Source organism: Amblyomma maculatum, chromosome 8, assembly GCF_055883805.1.
Source record: "Amblyomma maculatum isolate TAMU_Amacu chromosome 8, ASM5588380v1, whole genome shotgun sequence".
NCBI lineage: Eukaryota > Metazoa > Arthropoda > Arachnida > Ixodida > Ixodidae > Amblyomma > Amblyomma maculatum.
The window spans coordinates 118,808,621-118,832,161 of record NC_139351.1 but is presented as its reverse complement, the minus strand read 5'-3'; the positions used below and the strand labels follow the sequence as shown (position 1 = coordinate 118,832,161).

The following is a 23,541-nucleotide window of genomic DNA, read 5'->3' as shown; positions in this document are numbered from 1 at the left end:
GAAAAACAAGTGAGACAGTTACTGCGCCTTTCCCTTCCTATAAATAAATCAGTTTAAAAAAAAGTTAAATCCCGGCTAATTAGACTTGTATTAGTTTGAAAGGCTAACGAGGAACTATCCGTTAGTCTCAAATATGCGCGTTTCGAATCCCTTGACGTAGTGGAGCTTCCACTCTATCGAATCCGCTGACGGGTGCCCGCTTGAAAAGAACTCGCTAAGTGGGCGGTCATATAGCTCGCCTTACAGATTCACCACCAGCAAAATCGTGACCGCCGCCATTTCATTGTTGTTATTCTTCACAAATGGCGTACTAAAACGCCATTTCCCACCACGAAGGACGGCCAACGCACCGGCTACAGCGATGACGTTTCAAGGAGAGTCGTGGCCGGCTTTGTGAGGCCCCTCGATCCGAAGCGCAGGCAAATTTTGGTCTTGTCCCACAAGGGGTTGCAACGGCGTACAGTACTATACACTCCTGCGAATCCGCGACGCTCCTACCTCTCACCCACCCCAGTGTAAACGTTTTCATGGGCATCTGAAAGACGACGGACAGCGTACACGAGAAAACACTCCGCCCTCAATCAGCCGGGGGAAGCCAGTCCCGACGGTAGATGGCAAAGCCTGAAACCTTTTCCGCGAAAGAACGCGCAGGCCAGAGGAAGAGATTCCGGGAAGAGGCGAGCCCTTAAAGGGTTAATAATTTCGAACTTGCTGCCACTGTCATGAGACCGCGCATAACCATTCGTATATAGGTTCACGTCGTGAAATCGCAGAAGTCACTGTTCCCACTGGGGAAGAAGTCGGGCGCGGTGCCTCGACAAAGCGGTTGGCTCACCATTGCGAACTGTCAACCAGCCGTCAAACGCGATCAAGAGGAGGCAGACACAGGGCAAGTTTCCCAACCGTTCTATCTCACTGCCCCTGGTTGTACGAAATCCGTGCAGCTTCACGAGGCCACGAAGAGAGAAAAACGCTGCCATGGATGAAGAACCTACAGAGACACTTCCTCAGTGCCGAAAACAGCAAGCACTATAGCAGAGGGTAATAGTTTCGACACGCCACGACTAAAAGCACCGCGCAACGACCTGCTTTTCTAACGGCCTCTCACTCCAGCCGTCGGGGTAGATCAGTCTTGCTAACTGTTAAGGTGTCCCGCGAGAACTGCGACAGTTACTTGCGCCTTTCCTTCCTTCCTTCCTTCATGATTTTTTTTTTTTTTTCGTCTACAGCTGCTACGCGTACGCGCGCTTTCAGATTCAATCGCGGCGGGGAAGCCAGGGGATCGAAATTATTCAATTGCCCTCTGCTGTCTTCCTCCATGCTCTGTTTCACCCCCTCCGCCAACCGCTCCCTCACGGCGCGGCAGAAGAGTCCTTCTCTTAGCAGAGCGATAGTTGCAGCGGCTCACTCTGCCCCCACCCCTAAATCGTTTATTTCTGCGCAGTCCCGGCCGTCTCCACATGCTTCCACTGAAGTGCTCACCCACGCGCTGCGATGCTACATTCGTCTCCATTGTCGGTCTATTCATTCTTTTAGCGGCCCCCACAGCCTGGCGCCGTTGCCGTGATGCCACTTACCTCGCTGAACAGTTACACGCTCCGGAAAAAATTCGCGAACCACATTACCTCTAACTCAGGGAAGCGAAATACAAAAGCACAACAGCACCGAGATATTGGTACACGTTAATCAGCCCCATGCATGGAGTCATAACTGATCTGGCTTCTTCCACTGCTCATCCAAGTAAACTAACAGATCTCGAGCAACGGGCATACAAGTTCTCAGCCGCACAAACAAGTTGCGCCGGGATGCTCCTTTCGGGATTTCCCTTTTTCGGAGATAGGCAAAATACGAAGGAAATGGAATTTAACGGATTTTCATCGGGACTTCGAGAACCGAATTTGTCTCACTTTTTTCAAACTGACGAAATTTCAAAGCTGCTGCAGGGAAGAATCACGAACGTTCCAAATTGAGGAACTTTGTCTAAGAGAATCTCTGGCTACGACATGGAACACCACTGAGGTGCGCGAAGGTGCCTTGTGGGACCCAGTATGTGGCCCCATGATACGAAAACCCGGGCTTCACGTGGGGCTTCACGCGGAGTCCTTGCTTTCTCACGTTTTCGGCGCGACCGGTAAAGGCCACCTCCAGCAACATCGACTCTTCGAGTAGCGCAGTCTAACGATCGCAACGCCATCTGTGCGTGCGAAATAAAACGCGCTACGAATAGCAAGCCGAAGCAAGCAACGACTCGCGGGATTCAGCCGCAGCTGCCGACGCGTTCACGCCGCGCCAGCACATCAACAACGCGCACGCCGATGCATCGTCTCGGCGGTCACGACGCGCCGATGGCCCGCCCCTCTGCGCCGCACAAAACAGCCATAAATAGAGTGGTGGGGGAGGCGCTTACGCAAGACGGCGAAACACGGGGGCACGAAAACCGAGTGGTTGGCGAGACAATGTCAGCCCACAATCGAAACAATGGACAGCTGCATTGAGAAGAAAGCCACTCGTAGTAGGCACAGAACAGCGTCGCCACCTGGTGGCATCCCACAGATCGAGGGGGATGCGAAAGAGCTATAGCTTAGCCCGGTTAGCCTGGTTCATCAATGGAGTCGAGTACGACACAAAGGAAGCCTCCTACATAGGCAGTTTGGCGGCCAATGCACCGCAAAACAACGTTGTTGTTGTGGCTGTAGGAAGGAAAGAGAAGAAAATGCACGGGCCTGCTACTGGCTCTGTAGCTGAGCCACCTCCGCTGCCTCGTGCGGACAGAAGAGAAAATAGACAAGAAAGAAAAAAAGAAGAGGGAGAAAAAGACGCGCGCCGCAACAACAGCCGTCGTCCGCCACCACCGAAGCGGTGGCGGATGCAATGACGGCCAACAACAGATATATGCTTGCTTCTCCTGCGCTGCGCGGTACAACGCTGAGATCGGCCCGGCAAAACTTCGCAGGTTGCCTTGCATGGCGCGCGCTCGACAAGGTTGTGGCGCGCTGTGTAACCAGCCCCGCTTTCTTTCCACTGTTTGGCGGCAAGCCGTCTGCTGAACAGCGACAGAACCTGGTCGATGGTGCTTATCGATCAGTTCACTCTACCCCAACTTATTCCTGCGCCATAACGAACACCCTCCTTTCTGTACCACACCACGTGAGCGTGCCATCTCGACCCGACAGTCCCGCGTGTCTGCAACCCCATCCCTAACCAAAGAGAAGCCCTGCTGTCGGCCTCGAACCAGCACAAGTTGGTAGATCGTACCAGCCTTAAGACAGCCGCTGCAGAAGCACTGGGCGGACAGGGGAAAGGTCTTTCTGCTGATATCAATCATTTACATTATCATCAGCAGCACGGCCGCGGGAAAATTCCACCGCAGAGTACAGCACACTTTCATTTCATTTTCTTTTTTTGCAGAAAGGGACGAGGGGGGCACGTGGATGTGCGCATGGTGCGATTTAGGCGTCGGGCGGCTTCTAGAGAATAAGATCTCGCGCCAGGAGCGGCCAGCATCGAGCGTGCAAGACGTTGGCAAGCACGCCCGTCGTCTATTCTTGCGCAAACGACGAAAGATGACCCCGCGCTAAACGACCGCACCGCCAGGCACCAGCAGACACACGCTGCGCGTCCCAACAACATGGCACACCAAATGATAATTCCAGCGCCAAAGGGTTCTTTCGCGAGCCGATTTTGGGACGAAAAACACTCTGTGACAAGCTGAAACGCAGACTACATACACAAGTAGGCAGTTCTGAAATCAACCTCATTCACTTCCTGGCTGAGACCGTACGTCGACAACTCATTCTCCGAGGTCGTCAACGGGGAAAGCAGAAGAGAAGGAAGGAGGGGGGGGGGGGGGGGGGGCAATGGGAATTGATTGATTGATTGATTGAATGTCCTTTATTGAATGGGAAGGCTCATGGCCACGTATGGGGATAAAGGGGAGCAGACAGAATCTTCATTGTTTAGGTCGTCACTCAAATCATATTGCTCTAACCGGGCCACTAAGCGAGCCATACTTGGCAAATATCTTCCGAGTGTTAGCATCAGTTTCTAGAAGGGAACGGTAGTTCAGGCGGTAGGGTTTGATCTCGGAGCGTCCAGTAGAAAAAGCAGGGCAATCCCAGAGTAGATGAGATATGCCGCCGCGAGTTAGAGTCGTACAGTGGGGGCACGTAATCATTTCCTCTGTATACTGATGCCAGCGGGCCATAATACGTGGCGTGTAAGCCGCATGGGCGATAAGCTTATTCAAAAAGACTCCTTGTGGGGGATATTTAACGTGCGCTGACATCGCACAGCACACGGACGCCACTTCGTTTCGCCTCCATCGAAACGCAGCCGCCGTTGTCGGGTTCGAACCCGGGAACTCCGGCACGCCCGACTACTGTGCCGGAGTTTACGGGTTCGAACCCGACAACGGCGGCTGCGTTTCGATGGAGGCGAAACGAAGTGGCGTCCGTGTGCTGTGCGATATCAGCGCACGTTAAAGATCCCCAGGTGGTCGAAATTACTCCGTAGCCCTCCACTATGGCTCCCCTTCCTCTGTATCCACTTTCACTCCCACCTTCATCCCCTCCCTTACGGCGCGGTTCAGGTGTCCACCGAGCAGGTGTGACATATACTGCGCCTTTCCCTTCCTATGAACCAACCAACCAACCAACGACTTCGGGTGAGGTGGGTTTTTGAATCACGCGCGAGGTTAACATAACGGAGCAAGCGCTGCGCACGGCCAAGAGAACCGAAACCGAAAACTCGATGGGGGCGAAACGAAGAGGCGTCCGTGTGCTGTGTGATGTCAGAGCTGCATTGTCAGAGCACGTTAAAGATCACTACGTGGCCGAAATTACTCCGGAGCCCTCCATTACGGCATCCCTTTCTTTCCGATTTCACTCCCACTTTCCTCCCTTCCCTTACGACGCGGTTCAGGTGTCCACATAAACACGTGTGACAGATACTGCGTCTTTACTTTCCTGTGAACCAATTATTAAATCTATCGTGCGTACGGGAGAGGACAGTTGCCAAGTGTCTTGGTGCTAGAATCGCGTCTGAACCGCGTGCTCGTCACCGGCAATGCCTATAACGACGTCCCCTCAGACACGGCGCAACAAGGCGACACCTGACTACTTCGCGGCATTATGCCAGGAGCCCTGTGCTTACATTCTGGAAAAACAAAACGACTGTTACGAGCAAAGTCTTCCAAGAAAGTCGTGAAAATTTCCCGACGAGCTGCAAAACGCAGCTGAGGGACATCCCCCGGTGCCGTACGCATCCCCGCCAGCACAGCCCCTGACAGTAGACTTGAGAGAGCACGGTGGGTTCGGTGAGTCGAGCGACTTGAAACGGGCTCTGCTAACGGGCTCTGCTAATTATAGGGAGCAGTGAATTACGCATAGCGCTCATCGGCCACCTCCGTTCCTAACCTTTTCCACTTGCAGAAGCGCGCGTGCGGCCCAAAAGGGGGGGGCAAAAACTCTCCTCTTGACGCCTCTATCGTGCGTTAAGACAGGCAGCGGCGGCAAGCCGAGGAGAAGGCACAGAAACAGCAGACTGTCCGCCAAGGTCGGTCCAACAGCGGCGACCGCGGCAGCTGTTCGCGCGACCGTGCTCCGTCGCTTTGCGCGTAAGGAAGCCCCGGCCACTCGACTCGCTCCCTCCACACACCCGCGCGTGGTAGACCATTTCGCTATGGTCCCTCATAATTTCGCGAAGCGACCACGGAACAAGGGCGGTCACAGAAGATCGTCTTTGCGCTTTCTTAATTCACCTTCAAAGGAAGAACTGGCGCTGCGATCAGTCCAGCTACTGCGTGAACGCAGAGTTTCGTATCCGGTTTGGCTACGGTCATTCGACTCCACCACCACTACCACTCGGCCGCTGAAATACAACCCTTACTTCCGAAAAGCACGGGACAGGTCGGGAATTTAGTTTAGCGCTACTGCACGAGCATCACTACGCCACGGCCGGTCTCGAGGGAAAGCGAAAGACCTCGAGACCGGCCGTGACTACGCATGCGCAGATCACCCTGAGGGCGACAGATGGCGCCATGTTCCTGTCAAATTCCGGCGGACACACATATAGTGATGGCGCAATTAATTTCCTCTCATAATCAACACTACCACATGAAATATATATTTCTCTGCTGTTCCCTTCGTTTCGGTGATTGTTGGCTCCTCTGACCTCCTCTGAAATGTGACCAACACCGCTCGTACTTCGAGTTATTCTTCGAGTTATTGATCCATTCGCTCTCGCCGTACCATCTGCTCTGCTAACCGCTCTGCTTAGCTCGGTTGGTGTATCGACTGCCCCGGAAAGGCGGTGGTCCCGGGTTCGATGCCCAAACCAGGAGTTTCTGAGAAAGCTGTCTAGCTTTTCTCTATAGCCGTATGGCTGAGCTTGGGTGGACGTCAATAAGTAATTACTCCATTTTTACAAATGTACTCCACCTTGGGGGATTCCCCAAATAATAATAATAATAATAATAATAATAATAATAATAATAATAATAATAATAATAATAATAATAATAATAATAATAATAATAATAATAAACTCCGACCTCCGCGACCGGTCAACAGACACGAGCGTCAAAGCTTCTGCCTCCCATCCCCGGATGAAGCGCATGGCGCTGCATTTTATTTTTCAAAAACACCTGCCAGGAGTGTCTCGCTCGAGCCTTCCTCTCTCTCCCTATCCTCCTCCCCTCTCGAAACGACCCTCGGTTCGACATCCAACGCGAGAGCCGAGGCGGCAGCGAGAGCGCACTGCAGCACGTCGCAACAGCTGCGCGAGCGACGATGACGCCTGGTGGTGCGGTGGAAGCAAGCACGCACCGAGCTGCGCCTGCAGGCGCAGCGGGGGTCGCCTACGAAATCCAAGTCAGGGTCGGGCTCTGTCGTGAAGTGATCCTTGCGCAACGAAACAAAAGGAAGACGTTCCGCGCGGTCCTTCCGATTATAATGGGCCCTTGCCATTGCGTCGTCAACAGTGCAGAGAGCGATGCGGTGCAGCACACGTGTAGTTCAAAAAATAAAGGTTTTCTCTTTCCCTTTTCTCGAAAGAACAGAACGAATCGGCTCAGCCACATGCGTGCGCAGGAACTCTTCGACGACCTGGATTAAGCTCAATCGGCGACGCGTACACGTGCAACTGTGGAGGAGCCGAACAAATTTTTATTGCACTGCGAATAAGCGCGCCGAAGCACCCTAGCTGACATCTGCTACTTATTATTATCCGCGAAGAAAAGCTGCTTAAGAAAAGGCGCGTGCGAGTACAGTGGCGCGGTTAAGGTGCCCATAGAACAAGTGTGACAGATACTGCGCGCCTTTCTATGAAACCAGTCTACTATAAGCGCACATGTGCTCCAACTTCCGGTCTCACCTCCCAGCTCTTCTTACAACCTATTAGGCCAAACTACTCAAGACATTCCAAACAGATCCAGGAAAGAGGCTAAATAACACGCGCAGCTAATGTACTGAATCCCGGTGAGGGCCCAAGCACTCTTCGTCCCTTCTGCGGTGCAAGGAAATTAGAGCTGCGTTTCAGATTTTTTCCTCGTCATTTTTTAAAACAAGATTAAAAGCAAAATTATTTACTACCGTCCCAGGGTGTGGTATCTTTCAGGATGCATTCTTTAACGGCTTGGAGTCGAAATCACCGTAGAAAAATTCGCGGATCGAGAAAGGAGGCGTCATCGCAAGAAGAATGAAATTACACGGAATCAGTTATGCGTAACTAATTTAACCTCAATGGATTACCAACTTGCCCAAGCGTGCGTGCGTGCGTGCATGAGAGAGAGAGAGAGAGAGAGGTAACACGCACGCGCGCGCGTGTTAACTGTAAGCAGCAATTTGAGATGTTCAAAACCGAAATTTACGATTAATAGGCTGCCAAGGGAGTCGGAAGGCGAAGCGGAATTCTCGACTGTGTCGTTGAGTTGGGCGTTTGATGAGTGAAGACAAAACGTAATGGAATTCGAAAGTGATAGTTAATTATCCTGACGCAGGACAAAACCGCCGAAGCAGACTAGCACTCCAGGTTAGTGGCAGAAAATAACGGGTCCTTCGTTTTATTAATCGCAAATTAATTAGTACAAATTAAACACTTACATCGTACTATTTTATTAATTACTGAATTTAAATTACCAAAAATGCTTAGACGTCTCCGAGAGACAGGACCACCAAACCTCGAAAATGCTGCTCAGTAAAGAGAGCATTTTTACTGACGAATCTATTATATACACACACCAAATTACGAAATAAGCACCACGCATAAGCACAGTTAGCTGGCTCTCTGAAACGTGCGCGCGCTGTTCTTCGCCACACAATGACAAGGTGACGACCGTTTCCAAACGCACAGGATAAAGGTCATTGAGAACTAGCAAGCACGCCCTCAAGATGGCGCCGGGACGCTGTCACTTCCCCATTTCAACGAAGAAAAGACACTCATTGCGCAAGCGAGAATGGCCGCCACCCTTGCTTTGTGCGTTCCCCTTTGTGTTCCCCTGAGAAGTAGGGCGGGCCCTGAGCGCGATATTCATCCAGCTGCGCGTTCCCTTTCAAGAAGCGCACCGTGTAAGCGGGCGACGCAGCGAAGGAAGCCATTTTCAGCCTGGCACGCGCACTATATGCAGCACATCAAGCTGCACGCGGAAGTTGGCGACTAAAAAGAGAAGTGGGGAGGGAGGCGTAAAAAGAATAAATGAACCACACATTCATTGGCGCTACGTCGCGTAAGACGTGTGTCTGCCCCAGCTGACGAGCGGGCGGCCGTTCTGCGCGGCAGGAGTCGTTCTTCGAGTCCATATATACATCTCGCATGCGCCTCCTATGAATTAGGATACGCCTCAACTTATCGCCGGCCGTGGCGCTCCTTGAAACAATGAGAAAAAATCGGTAACAAAACTAAAGAGACTGAACAAAAGAACGGAATTCGTTATAATTTATCCCTCTCCACATATCAGCTAAAACAACTGCGTGGGTGACGTTTCGTGACCGTTTAATATAAGTCCCTCGATGTCACTTGCACTCAAGTTGTAAATAAGATGTGAGGGGGGGGGGGGGGGGGGTAATGCCGTTCCACGATTCTTACTCAGTGACACGCGGAAGAGTTCGAAGGGACACTTGAGCTTAGCTTAAGAGTTACGCGATAGCGTCTGAGAGTGACATTAATTAGTACCGCTTATTATAGCGACATTAACAATGCGCTGCTGCATTGCAGTCGACACGCTGTGCGAAGCTAATTAATTGTACTATGCATCAGTTTATACTCGTTGAACAAACGCTTATTTGATGGCCTGGGGGTAGCACACCCAGCGCGACCCAATGGTCAGAGGTGCGATTCCAGCACTTGACCACCCATGTTTGACCTCTCTCGGCCAATCAGCATTTTCCAGTCACGCAGACGCCGGGTTTTCCGCCGAAAGGAATCCTTCAGGGAGATACTTAGTCGCCACATCCGTCAATACTGCCGAAGCCCGAAGTATGTACATGGACTTTCTTTGGCGAGAGACGACCTTCAGCCTAACGCATAGTTTCGTTTTATTTCATCGTATAGCACTAAAATCGACGCCTGAGGATAACGAGAACCTTCCTCCTCTCATTCCACTCGCAAAGGCACGCTTCAGTGCAAGAAAGTCGAGAGTAGCCTTTCGAAGATGTTAGAGACCATGGAAAAGGGACGACCTTAAATCAGCATAAGTTTTTCTTCCCGAAAGCCTGCACATTTGCCCCCCAAAAATCGAGAAAGATCCGGATGACCGAGGCAACATCTAGGGGAAAACGGCGAATTTTAATTGGTGCAAAGATACAGTGCCCAGATTAAGCTTAGACAAGGTAACGGGTGAGCCCGCACCCCAGCACAGCACCGAAGGAGCTCAGATGCGGAATTTCAGCGTTGCGTTATTTCTTTCTTCTTCGAAGTAATATGTGTTCAATTAGTGAATGCGGGGAACCACGTGCAGTTCCCTTAAGCCCCAGTACATAATTCCAGGTTAAATATGCGATATATACAATAACTATATGGTTAGTGAAGGCGGAGAATACGTGGAATTCACGAGCTCAATAAGTAATTCACGGTGAAATTTCTGCGCCCATACAGTTTCGGTTTAAGCACACAAATGGTACCTGGAGACGTCAAAAACAGGTGTGAGATGACGTGGGGAATACAAAACCTGCAGTTTATTCCTCACTGTTCGTTTTAGTGTCCAACGCGTTACAACTCGCTCGACAAGCCGAGGTGAAAGCGAAGGAACATCATCTACAATGCAGCTTTGTTGAACTTCGCGTGACCTTATACGTACATATGACGTCATAATCATCATTCTGCTGCTGAAACTGCATGCCGTGAAGAAATTCGATCGCAGATTATTTGCGGGAAATTTAAACTTGTGACCCATTTCCAGTAAATGCATTGAGCTTAATATCAAATCATCTCGCAAGGAGAATATGGAGCGTTTGTTGAAGCGCTCCATATCACTATAGTTGATTAACAGGAAAGTAAAAGAGCAGTATCTGCCACACTTTCTCCGGCAAATGCTCACGGACGGTACACCATCGATCCCGTCGCGTGGCGTTCCTTGGCGCGCGTTGAAGTGTGGGGTTGCAGATGACAGGAACACTATACAAGAACACATCTCGGGGAAATCTCGCGGAACACGGCAGATCTCGTGTACAACTTTAGCGCACGGGATTTCGTTCCATGAGCCCAGAAAGGCTTTCAGCTTAAAAAAAAAAAAAAAGAAAGAAAGAAAGAAAACAACGAGCTGATTTCATGCACTACGCTATAACACCCGCGGCTGCAACACAGACATGACCCTGGGGCTGTCCATACTTCCGCTCATCGGAAAGCGTGTTGCGTGTTACGCGGTACAGAAACCCATGCCGGCGTTTGGAAACGATCCTGGCCGTGCGGTGGGCAACGCGGGTCTGACCTTACCACTGAACAACCTTCCGAAGATCTGATATATCGACGCCCTCGGAATAACCACGCGGGATCGATGGAACCCAGATCAGCCAAGACAGAGAGCGAGCTGGCCGGTGAAGATTCAGTATTTCAATGAAATCACCGAGAGGCCTGTATTCAGACGGCCTAGAAGTCGAAAGCGCCGGGAACAGGACAATGAGATTGTGACAAGCTACGGAGCCGAGACGCGCCAGCTCACTCCGCACAAGAATATTGTGTCTCCAGAAATTTCGCACGTGATGCTCTGGAATGTTATACCATTACGGAACTATTCACCTTATTACTGAACAAGGCTTATACTATAGTACTAGCCAGTACAGCATGAGTCAACAACGGCTGCGCGACCTGTCGACAATCTCGCAAAGCGCAAGCAGCGTACGCGTGGCCAGGTGGGATGCGTCTGCCGCTTGGGAAGGTTGCTGTTCCTGGCCCTACGGGGCTGGGACTGGTAGGTCACTGCCGCTTGCGGCGGGGGCTAGCCTGTTGTAGACTGTCATTGCACCCGCTACCGTTTCGGTAGTGGACGACGGCTGTTGCGACGCGTGTCTTTCTCTCCCTCTTCTTTTTCTTTCTTCTTTACTTTCTCTCTTCTGTCCGCACGAGGCAGCGGAGGGCCCCGCCGGGGTGGTGCAGTGGTAAGACGCCCGACTACTGTGCCGGAGTACCCGGGTTCGAACCCGACCTCGGCGGCTGCGTTTCGATGGAGGCGAAACGAAGAGGCGTCCGTGTGCTGTGCGATGTCAGCGCACGTTAAAAATCCCCAGGTGGTCGAAATTACTCCGTAGCCCTCCACTACGGCTCCTCTTTCTCTCTTTCCACTTTCACTCCCATCTTCCTCCCTTCCCTTACGGCGCGGTTGCGGTGTCCACAGAAAAACAAGTGAGACAGTTACCGCGCCTTTCCCTTCCTATAAATCAATCAAGTCAATCAGGCAGCGGAGGTGGCTCAGCTACAGAGCCAGTAGCAGGCCCTTGCATTTTCTTTTCCTTCTTGCTTCCGTCCAACAATTTCTCCGCCAATTTCTGTGCGCATTCGTAACACGCGTCTGTTTTCGACAGACGCCTATTCGTAACGCGTTCGTAACTCGCGTCTGTTTTTGACAGCGTACGTCGTGCGCGGTGTTGATTAGTCGCGACATTGACTTTCTATCAGTGACGTAAAGGAACATGTTGCCGCTTAGTGGGGGCCAAGGAAATTGATCAAGCATTGGCTCCATGGTACTCGGAACTACATGGCGTAGTAACAGTCAAGAAAGCCCCGACCCCGTAGCTTTGGCTCCATTGCCACAGAAAGTTGTCTCCGAGTGTAAAGATGGTTTGGTTTGGTTTGTGGGGTTTAACGTCCCAAAGCAACTCAGGCTATGAGAGACGCCGTAGTGGAGGACTCCGGAAATTTCGACCACCTGGGGTTCTTTAACGTGCACTGACATCGCACAGCACACGGGCGCCTTGCTTTTCGCCTCCATCGAAAAGTGGCCGCCGAGGCCGGGATTCGATCCCGCGTCCTTGGGAACAGTGAATTTGAGAAATTGTGTGTGTGTGTGTGTGTGTGTGTGTGTGTGTGTGTGTGTGTGTGTGTGGTGTGTGTGTGTGTGTGTGTGTGTGTGTGTGTGTGTGTGTGTGTGTGTGTGTGTGTGTGTGTGTGTGTGTGTGTGTGTGTGTGTGTGTGTGTGTGTGTGTGTGTGTGTGTGTGTGTGTACACACACACACACACTTCGATCCTGCGTCCTTGGGAACAGTAGTCGCGCCACCCCGGCGGGTGTGTGTGTGTACACACACCCGCCGGGGTGGCGCAGTGGTTACGGCGCTCGACTACTGTTCCCAAGGACGCAGGATCGAATCCCGGCCTCGGCGGCCGCTTTTCGATGGAGGCGAAAAGCAAGGCGCCCGTGTGCTGTGCGATGTCAGTGCACGTTAAAGAACCCCAGGTGGTCGAAATTTCCGGAGTCCTCCACCACGGCGTCTCTCATAGCCTGAGCCGCTTTGGGACGTTAAACCCCACAAACCAAACTATATATATATATATATATATATATATATATAGAGAGAGAGAGAGAGAGGAGTCGTATAATTTTTGGCATTTCAGGGACCTTGATAAGAATAGTGGTCGCAAAGAGCAGCGCACAAGGACGTAGTTAAACGTCACACCTAAAAGAGAGCAAAAATCAATCGAGAGAAAGCTCTTGCTAGACAAATGTCCTCGTTACCCTGGTGGAAATGCCAGGCCACGGATTAAACGTCGTCTATGCGCGAAATTAGGCCGAGTGCGGAATCAACAGGCGGTGTCTACAATGAACGACGCGGAGACAGTGATTGACGCAGATTGAAGGGCGCACCTGTGAGCCAGCGATGGAGGATTAATATATATATATATTAAAGCAGAAATGGTCGATCTGCAAGCTCTGCGCATTCGAGATTAAGCAAGAAAGCAAAGAAACGCTGACGTCGAAAGGGCATATCGTTTGTAAGGTAGTCTTTGTCGAAAGTTTAAGAGTCCAGAGGTCTGCGTCTAAGCTATGCAGTGGCGCTCTTTTAGCATTCATTCTTGTTGGAGAGGGTATGAGGCAAAGAACTTCTTACCTTGAGAATTATTGGGAACACTGGGCATGCATTGCGAGCCACACTGCGCGGCTCGGAAGCAAACAAAGGATATACATAGCGAACGGCGTAATTCTGAAACATACGTCTGGGAACCCCCAAAAAATCAGCGTTCTCTTGCAATAGGATCGTGAGTCTGCACTAAGCTAAAGGCAAGCGAAGACTGCGTAAAGGCGGAAACTACTGCAAGAGGGAGACGGGGCGCATACATGGGTCACTCCTGAAGGGAGTAGCTAGGGAGAAGGGGGGCATGTCCGATTTAAATCGTGCATTTGTTATCTCTTCAGCAAAAACAAAAAACAAATTCCTGTGTTAGGGGCTGGGCGCTCGAACCGGTCCCAGCGAATGATCGGACGAAAGCGACTGAAAATTTAGCTTATAGAAGAGTTTTAGCATTGCGGAAACGTATCAGCATAACATACCATACTAGCCGGGTGCCAACGCGCACGCGCCTTATCCGGTGCACGTCCACTCATGACCCTCCGGGGTGACGGATCAGCAAGTGCTGTCCTGCTCATCTAAAACTCTATAACCACTCAATCCAACACCACAGCCCCCGAATTGGATGCGACCAGATTATACCACCCAAGCACTTATTCAGTCTGGAGTCCGGATGATTTAGCAGTGAAACAGAGACGACACTTCCTGGTCACACGCAATAAGAATGCTACAGGCGCCTGTCGTTCTATTAAGACACGTGGCTGCACGTTTACTGCAGTTACTAGCACGTCTTAGGAGCCTCGCATCAGATACAGCTTGAAACCACGCCCCTCCAGCAACAGCTTCAGGCACGTCACTGCGGCAGAAACCGTACACACGACGCGTTTAAAAGAGGCGAGCACTCCCACACAAAGCGTTGTCTCAAATGATCAGCTGGACGTAAAGACGTTGCCACAAAGGCTTCGCACATCGGTCACGCATCAACGCGCAGGAACGAAGTGCGCATACGCTAATGCCATTCTTCGATAAACTTCCCGGCGCCGAATTCGACCGAAGTGCTCTCGCACAGTTACAGGCGAGAATGACCGCACAGGTGGGCGAAAATTTATGAGGCTAGCTGACTTTGCACGCGTCCCTTCTCCGCAGAGCACCGACCCACCCCACACACTTCACCGCGACGAGCAGCTGCGGCCAACGAAGGCACGTGAAGTACCCCGGCCGTGACATTACGGATTAAAAAAGTGTCACACGCCAAGACGGCCAGTGGCTTGGGCAACGAAGACCGCCGGGGCTCCAAGCCACCTGATTCCCAATCCTTGATAAAAAAAATAAAGCCTTCATCTCGTCGTCATCATCATCAAGGACGCAACAGCACCACTGTGACACGTTTCGGCAACGACGGTCGTTTTTAGTCGGTGAGCTAGGCACCAAGTAAGACTGTGAACAGAGCGACGGAGCAGTTCACGAAAAGAATTAAAAAAAAAAAAAAGGAGACAGTGACCAGGCAAAATGAAGAGATGGAAGGGGGCTTTTACCGCACCCGCGATCAATAGCGCTCTCGTGTGGAGCTTTCGCTAGGTTTCCGTTTGAGAAGCCAAGGCAGCAGGGTCGGCGCAAGGCATATATAGCTGTTCTCATAGTAGTACTACGTGCGGGTCGATGGCGAAATGAGGGATCACTTATCGGATGCGACAGGGCTCGATCGTAGGGAGCCGGCAACAACCCCCTCCCGAACTCGCGTCGTAAACCGGGCAGGAAGACATCGTACTATCTCACGAGCGAGCGACAGCGCTAAAGAACACACATAACAACAGCACACAGCAGGCACGTGTAATGACGAGTACTGGGAGAACATCCGAGCGTCGATTCTGTCTGACGTGTTCGCGACTCATCAGATAGGAACGAGAGAGCTTCACGGCCAGGCACGAAGTTGTCTGTCTTATCGGCATCGACGCAGGAGGAGGCAGCAATCTTTATCCGCATCTCAGCAGTAAAGGGAGCTAGCCGCTCACTACTCGCAGGGAAAGCTTGAAAACACGGCGGCGGAAGGGGCGAAACCGGCCCATTGTTTTTCTTTGGGGCTACTTGCATTGTGCAGCCACTGCCTCGCGACCCCTTCTCCTCCGCCGGGGGTGGGTGTGTGCGTGCGCGTGTGCCGGCAATAAGGCTGGCTGCCAACGCGATCAGCCCCCCACCAAGGAGGGACCCGTGAAAGCAACCCTTGGGACCGCTAGCGCGCTAGGCTCCCTGTCTCTCTCTCGCTCTCATCCCCTCTAACTGCGAAACGGGACAGGGGGTTCCGCATGGTACAAAACGATGCGCTCGCAAGCGACGCAGCCAACGAAGGTCACACACTTGCGAAGCCCGCGGAAATGCGACCTCTGCGGGCGGCCACAATCGTGAAAAACACAGGACAGCGCCCGCTCAGCATGCATCTCCCTCTCCAACCAGCGTGTGGAAAGGGTTAAATAGAGGCGTCCGAAAGCGAAACCTCGCCCTGCACGGAGTGGCGGGCGCCCTTCTTCAGTGGGTGCCGGCCGAATAGCACAGTTTCGCCGGCCTAGCTGACCCCTGCCCGGAATTGCAATGCGTTCGGGTCTGGTTCCGTTTCTTTTTTTTTTTTTTTTTTTTTTTTTTTTTAAGCTGCTTACGGATTCGGCCCAGACGCCTACAAGACCCTTCTGGTTGTTATGCAGTTCCCGTACTCAGAAGCGAGCTGCGATGGGAGGGGAAGGGAGCGGCTCTGTACGCCTCGCGTGGCCGCCGCCACCGCAGCGACCCGCGGCCGCTCTGGGAACAACTCCGAGGTACGGGCGGCAAAACGAAAATAACGACCCCGTAGGCACTCTCTGGCGTGCAGGCACACCGTGCCGGCATCCGAGCGGCGCTTACCGTTTTCGGCAGGGTCCCCTTTCTTCGTAGTGGCGGCATTTCCCATGGCTCGCTTTCGACCAACTCGACTGCGCTCGAGTGCGCGGCGATCGGTTCCACTCCGGCCCGCTCGTGCGCACGGCGCTCGGTCCCCAACGTCGTCACGGACGATGCCCGCACCGTCGAGACAGCAGTAAGAATTTGCCGATAAAACAAACGACAAGTGGAAACAAATGCAGGAACGCAAAGCCCACCGACGGAACGGGCGGAGGGGGCCTCAGGTGATGATGCCGGCGGCAGCGGCTTCAGTATCAACACCGCCGCGAAAGCACTCGCACAAGCACGACACACGGGTAGCAGACGGCGGCCCTGGTAGCCGCTCCCGATGTTGTGTTCTTCCTTACAGGCGATCTCCGGACCCTGCGGTATCCGTCTTGGCCTGACCGCACCCCGCAAAGCACATTTAATCTCACGTCAAACAGTCAACAAACCGAGCCGCCATCGATGAAGCCTCGCACAAGACGACGGGTCGCCGCCGCGCCGTGTTCTTCCGCCAGGCACCGCGGCTGCCGCGGCGGCGGCGGTAGGGCCCCTCAAACGCCGAGCAGTCGCCGCTCGCGCGCTGCGGCAGATTTTGCAATTGCTTCCGGAGGCGCTTTCGTGGCGATTAGCGATCGAAAACAAGCTGAGGAGACCGCTTCTTGGCTCAGATTCTCTCCGGCGAGAGCAGCGTTGGTGCCAGGAAGCGCCGAGCGGGCGCACTCTTTGCACGCGCGCGCCGCCCAATTGTGGGAGGTGCGCAGGCGAAATCAACATGGCGGCTCGGCAGCCTCGGCCCGACTCGCCCGCGGTACCCGCGGAGACCGAGCGAAGGGGTGAGTCGCGCGCGCGTGCGAGAGGAAGAAAAAGAGAAAGCGCTCAGAGGAGAGTCCAACGGGAAGGAAAGAAAATATCCGCGCTTGCGAAAAGGGCCAGGACGCCTGTACGGCAGGCGTGTGAAAGGCAGGATATATATTGTTCGACGGAAGCGAAGAGTAAATGTCGCCGGCAGCAAACTGCAGAGCACCGGCTTTTCGGCATTACTTTGTTACGCAAGTCGTGAGCGAACAACTTTTTTTCGCAAACATTGGACGCAACTCTCCGCCCATTGAGAGCTTTAGGGCGTACGCCCATATCCCTCGGGTTTCCGCGCGAAATACAATAGAGCCAACCAATTTTCCACGCCTTCTGCTTTCCCTCACAGCTTCCCAGGCGTCCCCTCATCAGGAGGAAACGGTAGGTATTAAAGCTTCTAGGTGTGTTGTCAATTTCGGCGCCGCAGCTGCAACATGCAACGTGAACTCACGTTGCCGTCGCCAAGCGACAGAACGTTTCATTAACGGCAAGGAAGCAACCCTTCCTCTTGCCATCGCACATAGCTGGCCTGGAGTCCTTCGGCTCCGAAGGATGGCGCCACTTGCTGAAGCAGCGCGCAAGGTACTCGAAAAAAAGAAAGCGAACAAAGCTCTGGTCACGAAAACCACCTGTCTGCCGCCTGTACAAGGGCTTTGCTTCTCCGTGCAGGCTAATGTCTTTCTTCTTTTAATTTACGCTGACTGCGAAAAATAGACGGGAACAGCCGTTGAATAATTTAGCTATACAAATGATCGGGCCAACGGGAAAGAAGGTTTGGTTGGTTTGCGGGGCTCAATGTCCTAAGGCAACCCAGGCTATGGGGCGCCACAGTGGACGGCTCCGGAAAGTTCGACCACATGGGGTTCTTTAACCGGCACCTACATCGCACAGTACACGGGCGTTTGCTCTTCACCTTTGTCGAAAGGTGGCTTAAATAAGCGAATAAACCACGACACATGCTAAATTGGTAAAATAACGCCGCGTTGCTGGTTCTATAGCTGCATATATTGCGTGCACGCTGCAACGCGCACTGAAATATGTTTCTGCAAAATAACAGCCTCAATCAATGCCTCTAGAATAAGCCAGCTGTATATATGGTTGTAAATACGTACGCGCAACAGGCAGCATAAATTTAAGGGAGCCGGATGTGTAAAAAAAAAAAAAAAAAAATGTCTTCGACGTGAAGCAAAACTGCTACCTGAAAACGCCTGTCCGCTTATGCGATAACTGAGAGTGTATTAGTACTAGGAGACTGGGTCATGATTCGGAGCTACAATAATTATGTTCCCGCGAGCACCAGCTACCATCCCGTATGCGTTTGCTGCCGACCGGAGATAGCTCGAATGAATTGTTAAAAATTATTGAATAGTTTGTCTCCTTTCAGTTGTAGGTCAGCGGAGATAATCTATAAGCTACTCAAACAAACATGAAATCGTCACGCTTCGGAGACACCGAAGGTGCCCTACCTCACACCTTCACCCATTTTCAAGACGTCTGCTCCATGTGTCGCATTTTCCCTCAGCTAAAGTATTGGAAGTCGCGTATTCTCACTCCGTCTCCTGCTGTGTGCCGTACGATTTATCACCACACGGACAAAGCGCGCAACGTGTTGACAATGAGACAGCGACGCCCGTTGCATCGTGCGCTTATCAACGTGCACGCAACAAGAGCACAATGTGTTCTGTACATAAAGGCGTAAGCTGCGACGCAAGCCAAACAACATTTAATTACAAAAAGAAGAAGGCGACGGAGGAGACACAACTGGAAGGGAAGTCGCGCTCCCATCACTCAAATGGAGCACAACGCGTAGCTGTTTTCTGGACATTTCTTCATACAGCGATAAGCGTGGCTATCTTAGATGGCTTGCGTCCTGGGTCTGTATTGCGAGTTAGCATCGTTTACAGAAGTGTCGTTTTTGACTTCGACTAATGTGATTGGTGGAAACGCCAGAACCGGTTGTCAGTTCGGTCGCCACCGCTTTCGGTTCCGCCTTTCCCACCACTGAGATAGTCATCTCAGGTCACGGCGAGAATGGCACTTTTGAAAGCCAAAGTCAAAGTCAAAGTTTATTTCCCATCTAAAACTGCAGATGGAGGAATCGTAGAAAAAGGCTGCCCTTGGGCAGCTTGACGAGTCTACAATCCTAATTATTGGCAGGGAGGCAACACAAGAGTTTATACAATTTTAAAAACAAGCTCATCAAGAAACACCAGAAGATACACGAAACAGCAATATGTATATATAATGAAACATAAACCATGTTATTCAAAAACAAATTATGTAGTTCACGACGTGGAAAAGAAAACAAATCGAGTTTAATGTGGATATACCTATTTAGAAGAGATGGAAGAGTGTACTGAAGGCATTCCCTACCAAGATTTAATCGAGGTGTTGGCACTGTCCATTCTTCGCCACGTCTTGTTGGATAGACTGATTCTTTTTTCCTTAGTTCTGCTAAATTCTTAAGGTTTGTTACATTATTCCTGATTTCTGTTTTAAAAGTAACACTGAGGCGATATTTATAAAGATTATGTGCTTTAATAACTCTGGAATGACAAAAGAGAGCTGCACTTGGATGTCGGGACGGTAAATTATATGTATTTCGGAGATATCTTTTTTGCATTAAATGAATACGTTCAAGGTTAGTGAATGTTGAATGTTGTAAAAGACGCCAACTCGGATTAGGGAACCTGGAACGCAGTTAACGTCATAATGATGATTAAAAATGGAGTGACAGCCAACTGATCACGACAATGTCCTTCTGCTTTGCCGTCGCGAGCAAATCGAGTTTCTTTATTTGGGATTGGAAACAATTTTTGACAATTCCGTGTTCGCTTTTTTTTTTTCCCACCCGTGGCCACCCTGAATGAAATGCAAAAAAAAAAAAAAAAGAAAGAAAAGCAATAAAACCGCGTACACAACGCGATCTGTTGCTAGGCGTGTAAACATACAAATTTCCTCCTAAGTTGCCTCCCGTGAAAGACTTTTCTTGTCATGTCTACACACTTATTTACGACGAAAGAAAGCGGTCCTGGCAATGGCGCCACGAAACGGCCACAGAAACCCACCTGGGGGCCAATGACACGGCGCGAACCGAAGTCGAAGGATTCAGTTTGTTACTACGATAGGTCGCCACTCAGTAAGATTCCAATCGCAGCATTGCCCAAAAACCTCAGCAAGCCTGTGTTTACAGCATTTGCTATCACAGCCATCAAGCCTGTGTTTACAGCATTTGCTATCACAGCCATCAAGCCTGTGTTTACAGCATTTGCTATCACAGCTAACCCATCGCTCATCCAGTGCATCATCTTAGGCAAAACAAAACAAAAATTACAGAAAATAGAGCGAAAGGAAGCGCAAATAGGTGCGTGAAACGCGCCAGTGAAGCTACAGCAGCAGTTCAAAAATAGCCGCCCTTCGCTGTGCTGCAACGATCGGTGTATTCCCAGCGAATGCGAGAGAAGCGGTATTTGTTTTTTATTTTATTTTATTTTCCCGCGACGGTAGCGTCCTGCCAGCGGTGCTGCGCCGCTCTCTGCTCTCAAACGCTAGAGGGCAATCGCTCCGGCTTCAAGGGCACCGGTCGAAACCAGCGCTGAGTGAGTCACGTAGCGCCTTCTGGCGGCAAACAGAGTAATTACTTTTTCTTTGGTCTGCAGCATCGGCGCGCTTTTCGCGTTGCTCATATCACTTTGGAACATTTCATGCGCTGAAGGCGCTACTAGTCCCTCCACAAAAGTGAACGCACTGTAATGCAACTACACTACCGGCAATCTAAAGGACAGCCACTGTCGGCCACAGGGGCAGAGGCTACCGGGCACCAGGGCTTAAAGTCAGGGGGGCCTCGGGGGATCTGAGACCGCCCCAGTAATATTTAAGAAGGATCTGAGACCCCGCTAGATTGAAAGTATAAGGATTGTATGAATACAAAGCAGGCAACCATTTGTTGTCTTGTCAGTGGTGTAATCGGAAGATTTCTTTTCTCTCGTTTCGACAGTTTCGCACTAAGTATTAATAAGAACCAGTAACATGTTTTCAAAAACCAGAGATGGAGAAAAATAATAATTTCTCCCGTTTGTATAAAACGATTTTCAAAACAGGCAACCAGGCGCTTTCTCTCTTTCCCTTTTATTTTCCTTTCCACCAGTGCTCGAATCACTACAGACCCCCCTGCGATGGAGCCAGACTTTAAGCACTACCAGCATGGAGGAAGGAAAGCTTAGGAGAGGCCCTGACGTCATTTTTTTTTGAAGCCGGCGCGGCCGCGCCGCGACCGGACGCTGCAACGTCTCTCCTCCTCCTTTACCCTTTCTCCGCGACGCTCACGTACCTAGGGCCCTTAGCAACGCTGTTGCTAGTGGCCCGAGTTTTCATAGCAACGCGTCGCCGTTGCTAATGGCCCGACTTGGCTAACCCTAAATTTTGACGTCACTTCCGCCACACTTTTTCCAATGCATTAGGAATGACAAGGGCCTCTCCTAAGTTGTTTCCTTCCTCCATGAATACCAGGAAGAGTCGGAAGCGCTTCGCATCATATTGAAACTGTAGCATTGAACTTCCCCATTCAGCCGCAATGGGCGCGTTTGTCACTTTGTCGAGTGGCCTTGCTGCGAATGTGCCGAGCACGCGGGCTATTGTTCTTTAGTTTCTGCCACTTTTTTTTTTTTCTTTTTCCTTTCTTTTTTCCAACGGCTGACGTAAAACATACTCTTCCTGCCGCCACTGCACGAGATCGGCTCATGCGTTGCAGCGCAGCCTGAAAATACGAGCGCTGTAAAGTTCCTCGCTATAAACGCCTTCTGAGTGTTAAGTGTTCTGGGTAGGTTATCGCCTCCCCCTACTTCCTTAACTTTTCGAATTAGTCCCATTATACACTACTTTCTTCGCCAGTAACCTTATACGTTAAATCTGGAAAAATAACGTCGGCGTACTGTTCGACGAGCACGTTGTAGTTCAGTTGGTGCAACAGCGAATATCTCACTTAGGGGTTGACAATCTGAATAATTAGTCAATAGTAAACATAGGTAACAGCGCGACATCGCTTCCTAGCCCCGTCTCTGCGTGCTGGTTTCTCCCATGATGATTCACTCTATGTTATTCCATATAAAGGCCACGGTAGCCACGGTAAAATGCACAATGGTATGAAATGGTTGCCGATGAGTGTTTCCCGGTAAGGAGAACCTGCAAGTTATTCCGGAGGTCTGAAAAGAACTAAGATAAAAAAAAAAAAAGTTGAAAACCAAGCACGATCGAGTACGCGAAGAAACATAAAAAAAAAAAAAAAAGCTTTAGAGAGCAAAGCCGACTAGAACCGGGTTTGGGGCCGTTTTTAGAAACCGCTCAGAGCAGCAGCAACAGCAGGTATACGGCGCGAGGAAGGTGGCCAGAAAAACAGGAGCGAGAGATCCGCAAAAGAAAATAAGTAATATCGCGAAGCTGTTCTCCCAGGTCTTCCGCTGGGCGGCCGCAAAATTCAAGCGGCACGTACTCGCGGTAAAATCAGACAGTCCACAGGTGGGAAAAAGAATATAAGGGAGAAAGAAAAGGTAACAGCCCGAGCTTTAATTCCAATCTCGCGCTGCAATGCACCGTGCCGCTTTCAGGAAACTCTGCGCCGCGGAAAGCAACGGAAAGAAGAAAGTACAAAGGTACAGACAGCAGCGAAAATACTGGCTCACCGTGTCCTCACCATTGTCATCGAGCTGTTTTTTTTTTTCTTTTTTTCTCCTTTTCGAGCCGCGTATTATTTCCTCTCGAAGGCTGATGTTTCCGCACTGCATTCGCTTATTTTAAGCTGCATCTTTTTTTACTCTTCCGGGGATACCCGATTTTATCTTCCTATTTATTCGTTTATTTACTTAGGTGCCGCCTACCTATGTGCGTTCTTGCGGTGAAGGTGATTCGTTCTCGATATTTGTGGGCAGTAAGAAAATGTGCCGAAACAGGGCGAATTATTTCTCTCGTTGTAGCCGACGAAACTTGCACGAGTTATGGTCACTTCCACATGCCCTCTCGGAATTTGAAAAATCTGGCGACTACACGCGTGCAGTACGGTTTTATGCGCATTTTTCCGACGGCCTCAGAGCGGCTGATTTTATATTTCTTATTTATGGACCGCAATATTCTGTTCTTCCTGCAAACATGCAGTTTTTTTTTTTTTTTTTTTTTTTTTTTTTTAACAGTAGACTATAGTTTTGCGGGTCGACGTTTTATGAACGTCAACTGAAAAAACAAAAAATATGTTATCAGACATAGCGTCGTAGTGTATCTCTATACAGTACCTTTT

The 23,541-nt window shown here is 50.8% G+C and overlaps 1 protein-coding gene across 7 annotated transcripts in view; it reads right to left on the bottom strand.

The window, feature by feature from the left end:
• Pka-C1 (Protein kinase, cAMP-dependent, catalytic subunit 1) overlaps positions 1-23,541 on the bottom strand; it is a 410,566-nt gene that overhangs the window by 57,740 nt on the left and 329,285 nt on the right. Inside the window, exon 1 of one of the 7 annotated variants that reach the window (XM_084577417.1) lies at positions 16,383-17,112. The exons of 5 other annotated variants lie outside the window; for them this stretch is intronic. In XM_084577417.1, the coding sequence (XP_084433543.1) occupies positions 16,383-16,428 (46 nt within the window). In that variant the 5' untranslated portion in view covers positions 16,429-17,112. Of the gene's footprint in view, positions 1-16,382; positions 17,113-23,541 lie in introns of those variants that run through there. One more of the 7 variants, XM_084577418.1, reaches the window with a different exon arrangement.